General features: G+C 41.3%; 1 protein-coding gene across 1 annotated transcript; it reads right to left on the bottom strand.

The window, feature by feature from the left end:
- Positions 1-1,734: 1,734 nt before the first annotated feature.
- rhcgb (Rh family, C glycoprotein b) lies at positions 1,735-12,053 on the bottom strand. Its single transcript, XM_050074010.1, has 11 exons — positions 11,736-12,053; positions 9,359-9,551; positions 7,962-8,112; positions 7,233-7,380; positions 6,952-7,118; positions 6,557-6,694; positions 6,091-6,227; positions 5,803-5,927; positions 5,561-5,634; positions 3,708-3,775; positions 1,735-3,118 (listed from the first exon to the last, which is right to left on the bottom strand). Exons 1-11 carry the CDS (start codon positions 11,956-11,958, stop codon positions 3,085-3,087), a joined length of 1,458 nt encoding a protein of 485 aa, XP_049929967.1. The 5' UTR covers positions 11,959-12,053; the 3' UTR covers positions 1,735-3,084.
- Between the last annotated feature and the right edge of the window lie 2,069 nt (positions 12,054-14,122).

Raw genomic sequence — 14,122 nt, 5'->3', positions numbered from 1 at the left:
GAATTCAGCTGAGTTTTACTACAGAGCGACTGACACGTATACGTAAACTGGAAGACAATCAGATGAATACACTGGCAACATAATCACCATTAGGCATATTACGTTGTTTTCTTAAAAGAATGGCGAAAAATAAGAAAACAAAAAAGCCAAATAGCCACAAGCAGGTGCTCTAAAAACGACCTCCCACGTTGTACTTAGCCCTGTAGTGTTCTGTGCATTTTACATCACCACGTATAGAAGATTACAAACTAATCTCAACCTACAAACAACATCGCTGGCATGCAGAGAAAACATGCTTTTCCTGGTATGTTCTTTATCATTAATGAGCGTCTCCGTGGCCCCCTGTATGGGAGTGTGTTTTGTGCAGCTCCCATTCTAAGCTCCCGTCCCGCACCCTCTTTCCCACCCTCTCCTTCCCCGGGACCTGTCAATCAAAGATCATGATTGAGCCCGGATGGCAGGCAGTCAGTCATCAGCAATGAAAGTGAGGCCTCACTCTCTCTGTCTGTCCCTCCCCCTTTTCATGCCCCCTTGCCTCCTAGAGTTTTTCCATCTCACCTTCTCTGTGGCCTCTCAGTCCCCCCCTCTGCTCCCCTGCTATCCCTGTACAGTTTGTGTTTTCCCCCTGTGGAAGTCACATCTGTGGTCAGTGTCTGTCCAAAAGAGGGTGAACATCAAACATGGCTGTCACGAAGCCATAAGGCTCAGCGTGCTCGGCCTCACAGGGGAAGGCCTGGCATCATTTATAAATAAGTCTGATTTAGTTTTAACAGGCCCCTGCATTTGCCCTGTAAGTGGCTGATGAATAAACATGAGCAGAGTTGGGGCGGGAACTGCATGGGGGTAGGATGAGAAGAGGCCTGGTTTGTGTGTGTGTATGTATTTGGGGGGTATCGGGGGCAATGGGGGAGCCTTTCTTCCCAGCAGGGCTGCATCTCGTTTAATTGGAGCACTTGTGGCACCATTACCTCCTTTACTCAAACACGTTACTGATGACAAAAGAAAACAGCACTAAGCCTGCCTTTGTTAGCGAGGAGACTGGACGAGGCCATGGATTCCTCTCTGCTACTCATGTGTGGGAATCGTACACGCTCCCGCCATGAGCTGCTGCCTGCCTTGGATCAATGAAACACGGCGGCCAGGTGGACGTAGGACAGAGCACGTGGAAATTACAGCCATCATTTAAAAACGATGGACAGGAAGGCTGAAAAGACACTATACACCATGGTTCATTCACTAAAAGACTATTTATCTTTGGTTAATCTACTCCTCCGTATTTCTACCCATCAATGCGCAAAACAATAACAGCAACACTCAGTGTATGAATCCACAGGAATCCTCTCTATTAATCAATTCAAACTGATGGACTCCAGCATATGTGTGCAGCCTGGCAGTGACCTTGTCCTTTAGCTCCTCTTTGACCCGAGGTCATGACAATGGGACTGGTCTGCCGTTTGTTTTTGGTCACCACAGTGTCCCGAGAGAGCAATAAGGGTGTGACCTTTGCCCTCAGTCTGACTCCACTACGCAGGGCATGCCGAGGAGATCTTAAATGACGGAAACAACTCATCTCCTCCTCTTTTTATCGGTAAATCTTGATTTTTTAATCCACTATTTTTTATAAAGTTGATCTCTTAAAGTAGTTTACGGTATTTAATTACAACAAAAAATAAGCCTACTTAATTTTTAAAATTCAAATAAAATGGGAACAACATATATCATGCAGTTACAATGCTGTATTAACAATCTTTTATTAATTTTCAAAATTACATTACCATTAACAAACCTTACTTTTAAATACAGTCTGACATAGCAACATCTAAACATACAAACATCAGCGTTTGACAAATCATTCATTTTCGGATGCATAAAAATATCTGTTAACACTTTACTTTAATCCATCTTTTTGACATTTATAAGCAGTACATAAACATTTAATGATTATTTATACTACACAATAATGTGTTGTAAAAAAAGATAATAAATGACAACATGGAAAACACAACTCTAAAAAAATCCCTTTGGTGCTTACATTATATTGTCTTAAAAGTTATTCATCAAGTGTTTGTTATATACGTGCTTATAAATGGCAAGTGAGGGCGGATAAAAGTAGACTGTTACCAGGCATCCATTATGTCGCAGCATAACTTAGCTCAAAACAAATATCACAGTTCTTATTTTTAAACTCCATAATCAGTAACACGATACATAACTCCCATTACATCTCAGGGTAAAAACCTCTCTATGAAGATGCACAAAATTATTAAAGTTCTGTCTTTAAGGAAAAGCAGCGATGCAAATAAACACAATAACAAACGAAGCTGACAGCATGAAGTTGACATCGTCTGTATATTCTCTTAAAATCGTACTTACGGTCCGTTACGTCACACACACAGAAAAAAAAGGAAAAACAAATGTGTGACAGCTCCTCCAGAAAATCCAGTGCAAATGCCACTCAAGAGGGTCTGAAGCAAATGTATGGTTTTCAATATGTAAAATTTTCCATGGTTATATTCTCATAGTCATCTTTAAGTTAGTTTCAGTCCAGTACTGAGCCTTTATCTTGTTGTACCTGCCTCTCAGTGTTGAAACTGAACACATGCCTCTCAATATTTAGAACTTGTGCATTTGTTCCCTCTAGAAAAACATGAACGTAGCAAAGGATGTCTATTTTGACAAAAATAAAGACACACACGGAAAATTGAGGCAGAAAAGGCACAAATTGGTCCATAAAAATCACCAGAATGTGAGAAATTTCCGAGCGGAGGACCCCTGAATTCCCCGTTTCATATGTGTCCCTTTAAATGCTGAAACAAAACCTACACTCCTGCCAATATTTGACTGTATATGAAGTGATTTTAAACTGAAATACATATCCTGCAAAACAGAGAAGAGCATATTTCACAGGCAGACTTTTTTTTTTAAAAACTTCATACAAACAAAAAGATTTCAGACTTGATTCTAGGCTAAACAACTTGGTGAGGATTCGTCGTGTCAAATGAATATTTCTGTCCAACAGGAGAATAAAAGGAACAAACAGGGTGTGGTTGATAGACACAGATCCATCAGGATTGAAGCCTACAGTCAGGCCTGCTCCACAGTGAAATTTGACTCCGCTCTGAAAAAAAAGAGCATTACACAATGTGTCAAAAACAATGAAACGTCATAGAAAAGTTGTAGCTCACAGTGTCATATTTTCCTCTATGGCCTGCAGATGTTCACGTATACTCTGTATCACTCTCTCGGGTAGATTACACTGACAATTCAGCTTTTATAATAGCATCATTTTCATTTCCTCTGTAAACATGAAGGTCAAGGTCACTCTGAAGAGCTGCACATGCAGAGCTGCGCGGTGAAAACCCCACATCAACAAACAACACAGGTGACCTGCATGTGGAAGCACAGAGCGCAGGGGCCACATCGGCATTTCATAGTCCAGTGACAGGGCGCCGCACACCTCTGTGATACCAGTGCCATGCTGTATATATATTATACATACACACACTGTATGGAACACTATGAATAGATTCCCAACAAAGGGCAAGAATATCAATGAGTCACATGCAGTCTCCACACATTTGGATCTGCTGCCACCAAGAGGACACTGAATGCAACACGTGATGCTGCCTGCATGGATTGTTTGGTGTGAGAATAGCACAACTCCGTGACCACAGCACTGTTGTCGGACAAAGCAAAAGGGCACTTACATATCTTTGTTGTGCATGTGGTTGTTGTAGTGAAGGATGGGTGGGATCACCTCCTCTTCATCAGGAAGCTGTGAACAAATACAGTTTTAACATAATGATTCAGGAGGAGAATAATAACCACATGACCAACCTGCAACTGAATGTGTGCTGTCATGTGAACTCGTCAGTGTCGTAAAATGGAAACTTATGAACCGTTTCTCAGTAAATAGAGGTGGAAAAATGATGGTAGCATGATCACTAACATTAAACACCCTCAGGGTAAATAAGGGAACACAAAACAGTAAAATGTGATCAAAGATGTGTTATGTAAACTTTGTTACAATCTAATGCAGTTTGAATTGATACATTTAAAGTGTGTTCATTCAAGCGTTTTTGCGCATCTCTTGTAATGCGTCAGAACTGGACTCGGTCCTGCTGAACTCAAACCTGCACTTTTTCTCTAAATGCACTATGATGCACTGTGCTTTTTTTCTTTTTTCCTGTGTTTATATGTTTTAGTTGTATTGTATATATCAACATACAATATGTTTTCGATGTTCATGGACAGGATCTTAAGGTGCAGCCGAGGGGAGGAAGGAGTCCAGTTTGGGGAACCTAGAATTGCATCTCTGCTTTTCGCAGATGATGTGGTTCTGTTTGCGTCATCACACCGTGACCTCCAGCATGCACTGGGAGTGGTTTGTAGCCGAGCGTGAAGCGGTCGGGATGAGAGTCAGCACCTCCAAGTCTGAGGCCATGGTTCTCCGCCGGAAACCGGTGGATTGCCCCCTCTGGGTTAGGAGAGAGTTACTGCCTCAAGCGAGGAAGCTCAAGTATCTTGGGGTCTTGTTTACGAATGAGGGTAGAATGGAGCGTGAGATGGATCGGCAGTTTGGTAAGGCTTCTGCAGTGATGTGGGCACTATGCTGGACCGTCGTGGTGAAGACGGACCTGAGCCAGAAGGCGAAGCTTTTGATTCACTGGTCAATACGTCCCAGCCCTCATCTATGGTCGTGAGCTCTGGGTAATGACTGAAAAAATGAGATCGTGATATAAGCAGCCGAAATGAGTTTCCTCCATGGGGTGGCTGGGCTCAGCCTTAGAGATAGGGTAAGGAGTTCGGGGTAGAGCCGCTGCTCCTTTGCATCAAGAGGGGTCAGTTGAGTGGTTTGGGCATCTGGTAAGGATGCCTCCTGGGCGCCTCCTGTTTGAGGTGGTACGGGCAAGTCCCACTGGTAGGAGGCCCCAAGGCAGACCCAGAACATGCTGGAGGGATTACATATTTCACCTGGCCTGGGAACACTTTGGGGTCCCCCAGGAGGAGCTGGAAAGATTTGCTGGGGAGAGGATGTCTGGGGTGCTTGACTTGGCCTGCTGCCCCTGTGACCTGGCCCCAGATAAGCGGACGGAAGTGGATGGATGCACGGTTGTATTGTTTTGAGAGAAATTTTAAATATGTATTTTTTATCCTTTCTTGTTGCGCTGCAGTGGGCTGGGAGGAAACGTTTTTATTTATTTATTATTGAAATTCTCCCAGTCAGATCAGATAAACTGAAAAGCCTCCAATCAGCAGGTTTGAATCACAGCAGCCGATTGGTGCTGCCGACCAATCAGGGTCCAGTGTGACTGAAAAAGGATGTGTCTCCAAACTCACTGCCTAAAAAAAACTGCCCTTTAACGGAACTGCATTTGTCAAATATTAGAAAAACACCACTCCAACAAAAATAATTGAAACATATGATATCTGGTGTTTATTCTAGGCAACTTCAGAATTTCTGTGCAATGAACTCCTGACTGAATTTTGATTTTTGATATTGACATCCCTGTTTCAAACTGCAAAAACCTCTTTATGGTAGTAAATCAAACTCCCTCACCTCCCAGTAGGGCTCATCATCAAAACAATTGTCATCTGCAGGATCTCCCCAGATAGGTAATCTTAGGATGCAACCTGAGAAGAATACAAATAAAGTCATTATCCCAACGCACACAATTTGTCACCCACTGCATGCAAACACACTCATCTTATTCAAACTCGGTTATATCACAGCTATTTACATACTGTATATTTCTGATTATGTGGTCAGGCTGACGGGTGGTTGCAGTGGTTATTCCTTACCGACAAGGATGCCTCCACCCACACCAAAGAGGATAGCCACACAGAGGCCTGCAGCCTGATGACCACCCTGCCGTGAGGGTGTCATGTTTTTGAAATTACCCTCAAAGTCAAAGGTGTTGACGAGCCTTTAATACAAAGAAAAAGAAGAACTCATAATGTTGGTCTTTCACACAAATTTGGCCACAAGAATACAAATATTCCTCTGGTTGATAATCTTCTATCCATTTAATTTTATAAGTTAGAGTTTCCATGTTCTCTGGCTGCTTTTTGTAAGCTTGGACCACTCACCCTTCAGCGCCATAAACGGACTCTGATGCAGCTGCGGCAGTAATGGCTCCCACAATGCCTCCTATGACTCCTGGCATTGCGTGCAGGTTATGGATTCCACATGTGTCCTGGATCTTCAGGTACTTTTCCATGAATGGCTGAAAGAGATGTGTAAATCAGGGTTAGCTGAGTTTACTCAACAGCTCTGTCTGACTTGGCTTGACACTGACAGCTGACTTAAGGGCAGTAAAAACAGTAAAAGTAATGAGTGGCACATTTAGGAAAACACCCTCTGTGCTAAAGATGCTACATCTACTTAACTCTAACCCAACATAGGAAAAAAGCAAATAAAAAAGGAAATAATTTGCATTTCTCTGGCTAATTGCCTTGACTGGTTAATGAACTCTTCCAAAACTCTTCTTTCAAAAACTAAACTTCGGCTTATCTCATAATAGCTACAACACAATAACCTAGATAAATGGCATACTGAGAGGAAGATATATCCCAGCGTGGAGATGACACCGCAGCAGAATCCTACGATCAGAGACCCGTACGGCATCAGCATGAACTCTGCTGCAGTTCCTACTGCAACGCCTCCAGCAAGAGTTGAGTTCTGGATGTGAACCTGAAAATGTGCAGAAAAAAAATCTGTTAGCCACAGAGGAAACTGTTTATCAGTTTGTGGTGCGTTTCAGCTGAATCAGAGCACGCATCCAATCACTTCAGGGCAAAATGAAGTTTGAGTTTGTTCAGGTGCGGCACAAGTCATGCAAGTCGTGTTTGACATTTCAGCATACCTTAGGTGCTATAAGCTTGACAAATATATACACCTATTGTTATGTACATAATGTTCCTGAACGACATAAAAAAAACCAGTGTTACCATGTCAAGTTTTCCATGCTTCTGGAAGACGCTCGAGATGGCCACGGTTGTGAGCACAGTGGAGGCCAAAGCCAGGTAGGTGTTGATGGCTGCTCTGTGCTGCCCGTCCCCGTGGTCTGTGATGGCTGAGTTGAAGCTGGGCCAGAACATCCACAGGAAGAGGGTACCTACGCAGAGAGCAGGGTGGACCTTAAAAATCCTGCAGATCCAACGTACCTCCAGAATAAAGGTGAGTATTGTGAGAGTTAATAAATATCAGCATGTAATCAAATCAGGCCCACCAATCATGGCAAAGACATCTGAGTGGTAGACGGAGCCCTGCAGGTTACTGCTCTGGTTCAGGTTTGGCCGATAGAGCATCCACGAGATGGAAAGACCGTAATAACCTCCAAATGTGTGGATCACCATGGAGCCTCCGGCATCTCTGGCCTTCAGTAAATAAAATACCAGCATTAGTAGCAGTGGCAGAATGCTGTGAGGTGTTTTACCAAATTGTCATTTCGCAACTGGAAGGTGGCGTAGATTACAAAACATAAGCAAACAGAACAATGTACACATCTGTTTGTCACGAGATTTGGGTGTATGCTCAGTTTTAGAAGCAGAGGACAACCGAACTCCTCAGACCCATAAAAAAATTTAAGTAACAAGAATGTAAGAAACATATCAAATATTATAGTAATGCACACCAAGGGGTGCAGTTAGGTGCTGATCCCTGGCAGTAGACTTGACAGTAGGAAACACGTGTCACACACTCTGGCTCCATGTGCATTTCACTTTCCTTTCACAAGCCCTCAGGCCTTCTTCAAGATCAACAATCAGGAAATAAACACATCACAACGACTTAAAAAAATGTCTAGAAAGCCCAGAATGTGCTTTTAACAGTTAAATTGGGACTCAAGTTTCTCCTTCTTTGCATGTGTGGTGTTTAGAGGATAAATACACAAATCAGAGAGCTTTATTGAAATAGCCGAATCATATCAAAACAAAGAGACATTATTGTTTCAACTTACATGAATGAGACTCAGGATGATAAATTCCTCGACGGCGAACAACGTGATCCCAAACAGCGTCATAACCATCAGCTGGACTGCACTGACTTTACCCAGCACCGCCCCGTAGGCTATTAAGCAGCCCGCCACACAGAAGTCAGCATTGATCAAGCTGAGGAGAGGAAAGAAGTAAACATGTTGTGGACAAATAAGGCAATATGAGATCATGTGTACTGGCCAGATATTAGACAGTGTCAATACTGGTTAAGGACGCACCTATTTAGTAGCAATAAGCCAAATAAAGAGTACAAACACCAAAGGACATTGTTTTGAGCAGTGAAGCATCATAAACTGATCTAGTTACTCTGCTCTTTCTCCTTCTTTGCAGATAAACACCCATCATATCTGTCGACACACAATGACTTGGCTGAATTTCCATAGTTTCATCTCCTCAGTAGTCTGAGTTTCTGTTTACCTCCCAGCTACTGAGTCCACAAACAGTAAATCTAACACTCCTCAGTCAGACTGGTTTCGCCTCAATAGTGGTGGGGGGGTCATTTGCACTTGGACCCCGTCTACACATGTACAACTATTCTTGAAAATGGATATTTTCCGCAATGTTTTGGCCTCTCGTCTATACGCAAACAGAGTTTTAGGTCACTAAAACAGAGATTTTTTAAAACTGTTGACATGTAAAATGGAACATTTGGAAAATGATGATATAATCGTACATGCTCATTGTTGCTTTGTGTAATGAGCATATGCTAGAAACAACAACCACAATGGCGGACTACCTGTTTGCTAACATTTTGTCAACACTGCTTGGTGTAATGACGTCTTTACACTTAAACTTGGTATCGTTGCAACACTTCACTGACAAACAAAGGCATCTGCTGCACCAAATGTTTTTGTTCCACCTCAGTGTGTGATTTAAAATCCGCCAAAATTATGTGAAGTGTATACAGAGCATCACTCATATGTTTGAGTGATCTCCTTTATCCTCATATACAATGGGAACTGTTGCGGTGATGTGATCTCCGGTAGGTGTTTTGAAAAAGGTGATGTCAGCTAGTACACTTCACTACCTTTGCAACAAGGGGAGACTGCTAGAGACAGTGTTTGGGGTCATCTTTGTGTTCTAGTGTGGATGGAGATATTTTGTAAATCTAAGATTGTGTGGACAGAATTACTTTTTAAAATGAAGGGTAAAAATGTTCTAAATATTGAGGGGGGCATGTCTCCTGCAAGTGGAAACTATAAGACACATTTCCAGAGCTAAATATTATAACTTGCTTCAGATGGTCATGATTGCGGCCTTTTATATAACATTGTGAGCCACAAGTTTCTGTTGTTAGTTGTATGCATTAATCAAAATTAAATACAATAAATATAAGGGGTGCTTTTACAACAACAATTACTTTTCAACTCCAATTTTGATCTTTCCATCAGTGTAATCCAGGGAGTGGAACCAGCCTTGCATCAGCAGCGCCCACTGGAGGCCGAAGGCTGCAATGAGGAAGTTGAAACCCACCGCGCCGAAGCTGTAGCGCTTAAGAAATGTCATCAGGAAGCCAAATCCAACAAAGATCATCACATGGACATCCTGAAAACCTGGGGCACAGACAAAATGATGATGATAAGAACTGGCACAATGAGTAGAAAAGTGGAGGAGAGGGTAAGGAATTCCACATCTAAATTAAACTGGAGGCAATGCATTATCAAAAGTAGAGAGTACAGATCTCCTCCAGGCAACTGCCCGAGCTAATCTTGTAATTCTAGCAGAGTCCTAGAAGCTAAGAAAAATATGCACCTCATCTAGATTCACTGTAATTATGAGGATGAATGTATTTTTTTATGTAAAACACAGCTACAAATCTTAGATCCATGCCATTCATATAACTGGGCTTTTAACAGTACAACTTTGTCTGTAGGCTACAGCATAATAAAGTGATAAATAACAACAATAAAGACAATTACAATAGGCCAGAAAAGAAACAATCTAACCACTACCAAAGTCTACCAAATCAGTCAGGCAAACGCTTCGCTTCCTAAATGCACCAAGTGTGGTATGATGCCATGCGACGGACGGAGCAAGGCTGGATTACAGGTGGACCATGGAGGGCTGTGCCCAGAGAAATTGTCCTTCCTGGCTCCGTTACGGTCAGGATATTGGCAAATATATCACGCCTAACTTTAGTAGGTAATAACATATCAGGTAAGGATTTGCTCTGGTTTTGGTTTAGACTAAACTTTGCAATTGATCAGTTTTTGTGCCACATCGAAAGCCAAAATGTGGCCTGCAACAGACCATTAGGCCTGTTGCTTTTCACTGAGCCATTTTCCAGAAAACGTACAGCTTATAGTGGCTGCTTAAGGAGAGTGAGGAGTCAGCAGTCAATGATGGTATAGAACAGTCAGTAAAACAGGTTTCTCAACAATTATGAATTACCTCATAAAAGAGAATGTTGACTATACAGTTATTAACGTGCACACAAAGTATATGCCTGATTATTCTAGTAGTTTTTGAGATAAGCTGCAGACAGTTAGGTATCAGGGTGAGTAATGTTTGCAATCATCCTCGTATTCCTCAGTCCTGTTGAGAGTTGCTTTTATTTATTAAAACACCAATATCGTCCTACATTCTCATCTTAATGCAGCTATATCGCTCTGCTCTCTGGAAAAGGCTGTTTTCCAATATAAAAGACACATCAGGTGAAGCAAATAATTAAACATAATAAGGTAATTGTGTTATATATTATGAAATCATAATTGTATCCAGTTGTGTACACTGTTAATCAATAATAGAAGGAAAAGAAAAGACTGAGGAAGTCCATTAAATGTGGTTGAAAGCCTTACAAACAAAGTGACTGAGCTCATACTGAGAATTTTTTGGTGAATCTGCTGTTTCCAAGGCCAAGAATGAACCTGCGAGTTCCATTACAACACAATAGCCATCATAAACAGACACACACACACACACGCCAGATAGAGTGGCAGCAAAGAGTTTCGTCTGTTGTTGTACATTAAAATGTTTGAACCTTTTCTGGAACAGGTGGCACTTCTTTGTAAGACATCTCATGTCTGCTATAACCAGCCGGTATCATTTACAGCAGACACACCTCAGGGCACAATGGGTTCCCACTGGACTGTGAAACATTATCGTCCGTATAGCCCAAATTCTACATCATATCTGATTGGATGTGTGATTATTTTTACATTCTAACAAACAACAAATGCTACAGGCATTTCACACTGTCCTCATGTCGACACTGGCGCCCCCCAAGTGTTGGAAAAAAGGTCCCATGACCTAAGATGAGGCCTCCTGACAACAAACTGTGTCAGGATGTCCATCTATCATCGGACATCCAACACCATATCTGAGATGGATTCATAATAGCTTCACACCGACACCGTGGGTTTTTGGGGACGTGTAGACTACAGCCACACCCATACAATACACTCACACTCTCAAATGACAAAAATATGTTTTTATCTGTACAAAAAGGTGAGCATTGACATATCAGCTATTAAACTGGAAAGAAAAGCCTCACAGGAGTCGGAAACATGCACCTGTGGGTGTCAGAGCCTTGTCAGCAAGCAGGAATGATTAGATAGATCAACACAATCTGAGAGCTACAGAGAAATATTCATAAAATGATCAAACAAAAAGCTAAATTATAAAAATGTAGATGCATAAATGTAGAGATATTTATAGTATGAGGACAGATGGATGCTAGATTAGACAGTTGGAAAAGAGAGTCATTTAGAGGAAGAAGAAATAAAAAAGTCACTTACTTGGATATCTGAAGTAGAAGTCGTTCTCAATGTCACTTGATATATTTTTAGCTTTCCTGTGCTCTATCCAGTGTGTATCCGATTCTTCATTGTAGCGAATAAAAACTCCGAACAAGATGATCATGGCTGTTTGCCACACAATGCAAACTGCTGGAAGACTGATACGAACATTAGTATTCTTTGGACGGTCACACAGCTCCCTGAAGCTTTGGATGCAGCCCATTGTTTTTGGTTAGTTTAGATCTTTTTGTATTATTATTATTATTATTTTTTAAAAAGACATAACAGCTGCTAAACAGCCTAAATATTAAAGTGAGTTGTCCTCTGGAAAAGTATGAGACACTTAAAAAGCCCCGAGCATCTTAAGCATAAGTGAAGATGGGTGTTTGCTTCCATATACGGACACACCCACAGTCACTCCCACCCCCCCCCACCCCACCCCCACCGCTGCACTTGTGAAGATGATATTTACTGGGACATCCTGTCAACAGATTGTATCGGTTGAACTTGCCCTTCCTCCCTTAACACAAACACTCTTTGCATGTTCAAGAAAGACAAACAGTCATTTTTGTTCATACGAAGCTGATGTCTAAAGTAAACACAAAAACAGGCTTCTGTGGCCCTAACAGTTTTCCCTATTTTTAAGACTAGTGAGAGGGTGAGGGCGTACTCCTCTCCTCTCCTCTCCTCTCCTCTGATCCTGTGAAGCATTAACTGTAAATAATGCGTATTCATGCTGGGCCCCGTTAGAAAGATGCACAACAGGTTTGACTCAGTCAACCATGACACATGCACAGTTCAAAGTCGAGACAAGGGGCCAGTTATTTATTGACTAAAGGCTAATTGTTTCCACACTTTTGTATGTGAAAATTGTGAAATTATACATTTTAATTGGACATTTAAGTCTTTTTTGAGTTTAAGTGCTTAAAGAATTCAGGAAACATGACATTTGTGTCAAATAAAAAAGTGATTAAAACTCTGTGGTTCTTTTCTTTCTCATTTAAATTTTTGTTTCCATCACATAATTCCCACAGTAGTGACATGAAACTGTACATGATATTATTTAGAAAGGAAAACTGAGTTTTAAATTGTATAAACAAATAAGGTCTTCAAGTTCACAACCCCTTGGAGCTCCTCAGAATCACTGCAGGGAGGTCGCCAAATTATTGTTTGATGGTTCCTTGAAAGTTTTCTGTATGTGTCTGAAAATCCACACTAACACAAATCCAACATACTTTGCCCTCTGAAACAGCTTTGTAAAAGTGGATTTTCCTCCCTCAGCTACCTGCAGAGCAAGTACAGCTCAAGACTGTAGCCTGAGGCTGATGTGGCCCTCCTGTGACAACCTCCATCTGACATATAGACAAACCATGTGCCACCGACCAGCGTCAGGTGTCTCACTAAGCTAGCCGGTCAGTTGGGAAAATCTACTGAAATATGCTGAGAGAGGATTGTGCAATCCCTCACAGGTCGAGCTCCGTCAGCCAGTCACGCTTTTCTGTCAGAGCTTCTACACTATGAAACGATCTCCCATCTGAGATAAGACACTGTAACATCTATCACAACTTTTAACAAAGGCTCAAGAACTGGTTTTTGGACAATCAGACATGTGAACATTACTAATCAACTCAGTACATTGCTCACCGAAACTCTTTAATGTCTTTCTAGTTTACATGCTGCTAACTTTCAGTAGCATGGCTTATGTGTTAGTGCATATGACCATACATAATGACTATTGAGTTTTATCTGTTTACTTTCTATTGCTGCGCTGCACGTCTGAATGTAATGCTGATCTGTGTGTAGGTTCTTCATGTTGCTCTGCATGTCTGTCTGTGCTAACATGCTGTTTGTTGTTGTTGTTGTTGTTGTTGTGTAATTATATTGTACTGATGCTCTGCTGTTTGCTGTAGTTAATGCTCTCTTTATGTCTTTATGCTGTTTTTGTCCTGTGAATTGTGTCCTTTCATTGCTTTCGAAACATCTCGCCAAAGGACTGCAGTTGAAAACTAGCCAGCTGGCTAACACTGGTACATTTACAGAAATGTTGTTGTCATTATAAATAAAACGAATGAAATGAAACATTAAAATATGATGTGTAAATATATGAATCTGTTACTATCATTTTAATAACTTCGTATTATATGCACCATAAAAAGTCATGTTTATACATGGCACATTAGTCTGCCCTACACCTTATTGTAGGCACAGTGTAACATGCAACTCATTTTTATACCATATACAGTGGTTTGAAAAAGTGTTTGCCCCCTTCCTGATTTCTTACTTTTTTGCATGTTTTCCGCACTTAAATGTTTCAGATCATCAAATAAATTTAAACATTAGTCAAAGATAACACAAGTAAACACAAAATGCAGTTTTTAAATGAAGGG

Source organism: Epinephelus moara, chromosome 20 (genome assembly GCF_006386435.1).
Source record: "Epinephelus moara isolate mb chromosome 20, YSFRI_EMoa_1.0, whole genome shotgun sequence".
NCBI lineage: Eukaryota > Metazoa > Chordata > Actinopteri > Perciformes > Serranidae > Epinephelus > Epinephelus moara.
This window is presented reverse-complemented; position numbering and strand designations above follow the sequence as displayed.

Bases quoted from the DNA above. Each gene is read 5' to 3' on its own strand.
- rhcgb (XM_050074010.1), bottom strand. From the start codon at position 11,958: ATGGGCTGCATCCAAAGCTTCAGGGAGCTGTGTGACCGTCCAAAGAAT. The intron at 8,113-9,358 runs GTAATTGTTGTT...TCCTCTCCTCAG, and splicing joins ATCAAAATTGGAGTTGAAAA to CTTGATCAATGCTGACTTCT. The intron at 5,635-5,802 runs GTAAGGAATAAC...TATTCTTCTCAG, and splicing joins GGGTGGAGGCATCCTTGTCG to GTTGCATCCTAAGATTACCT.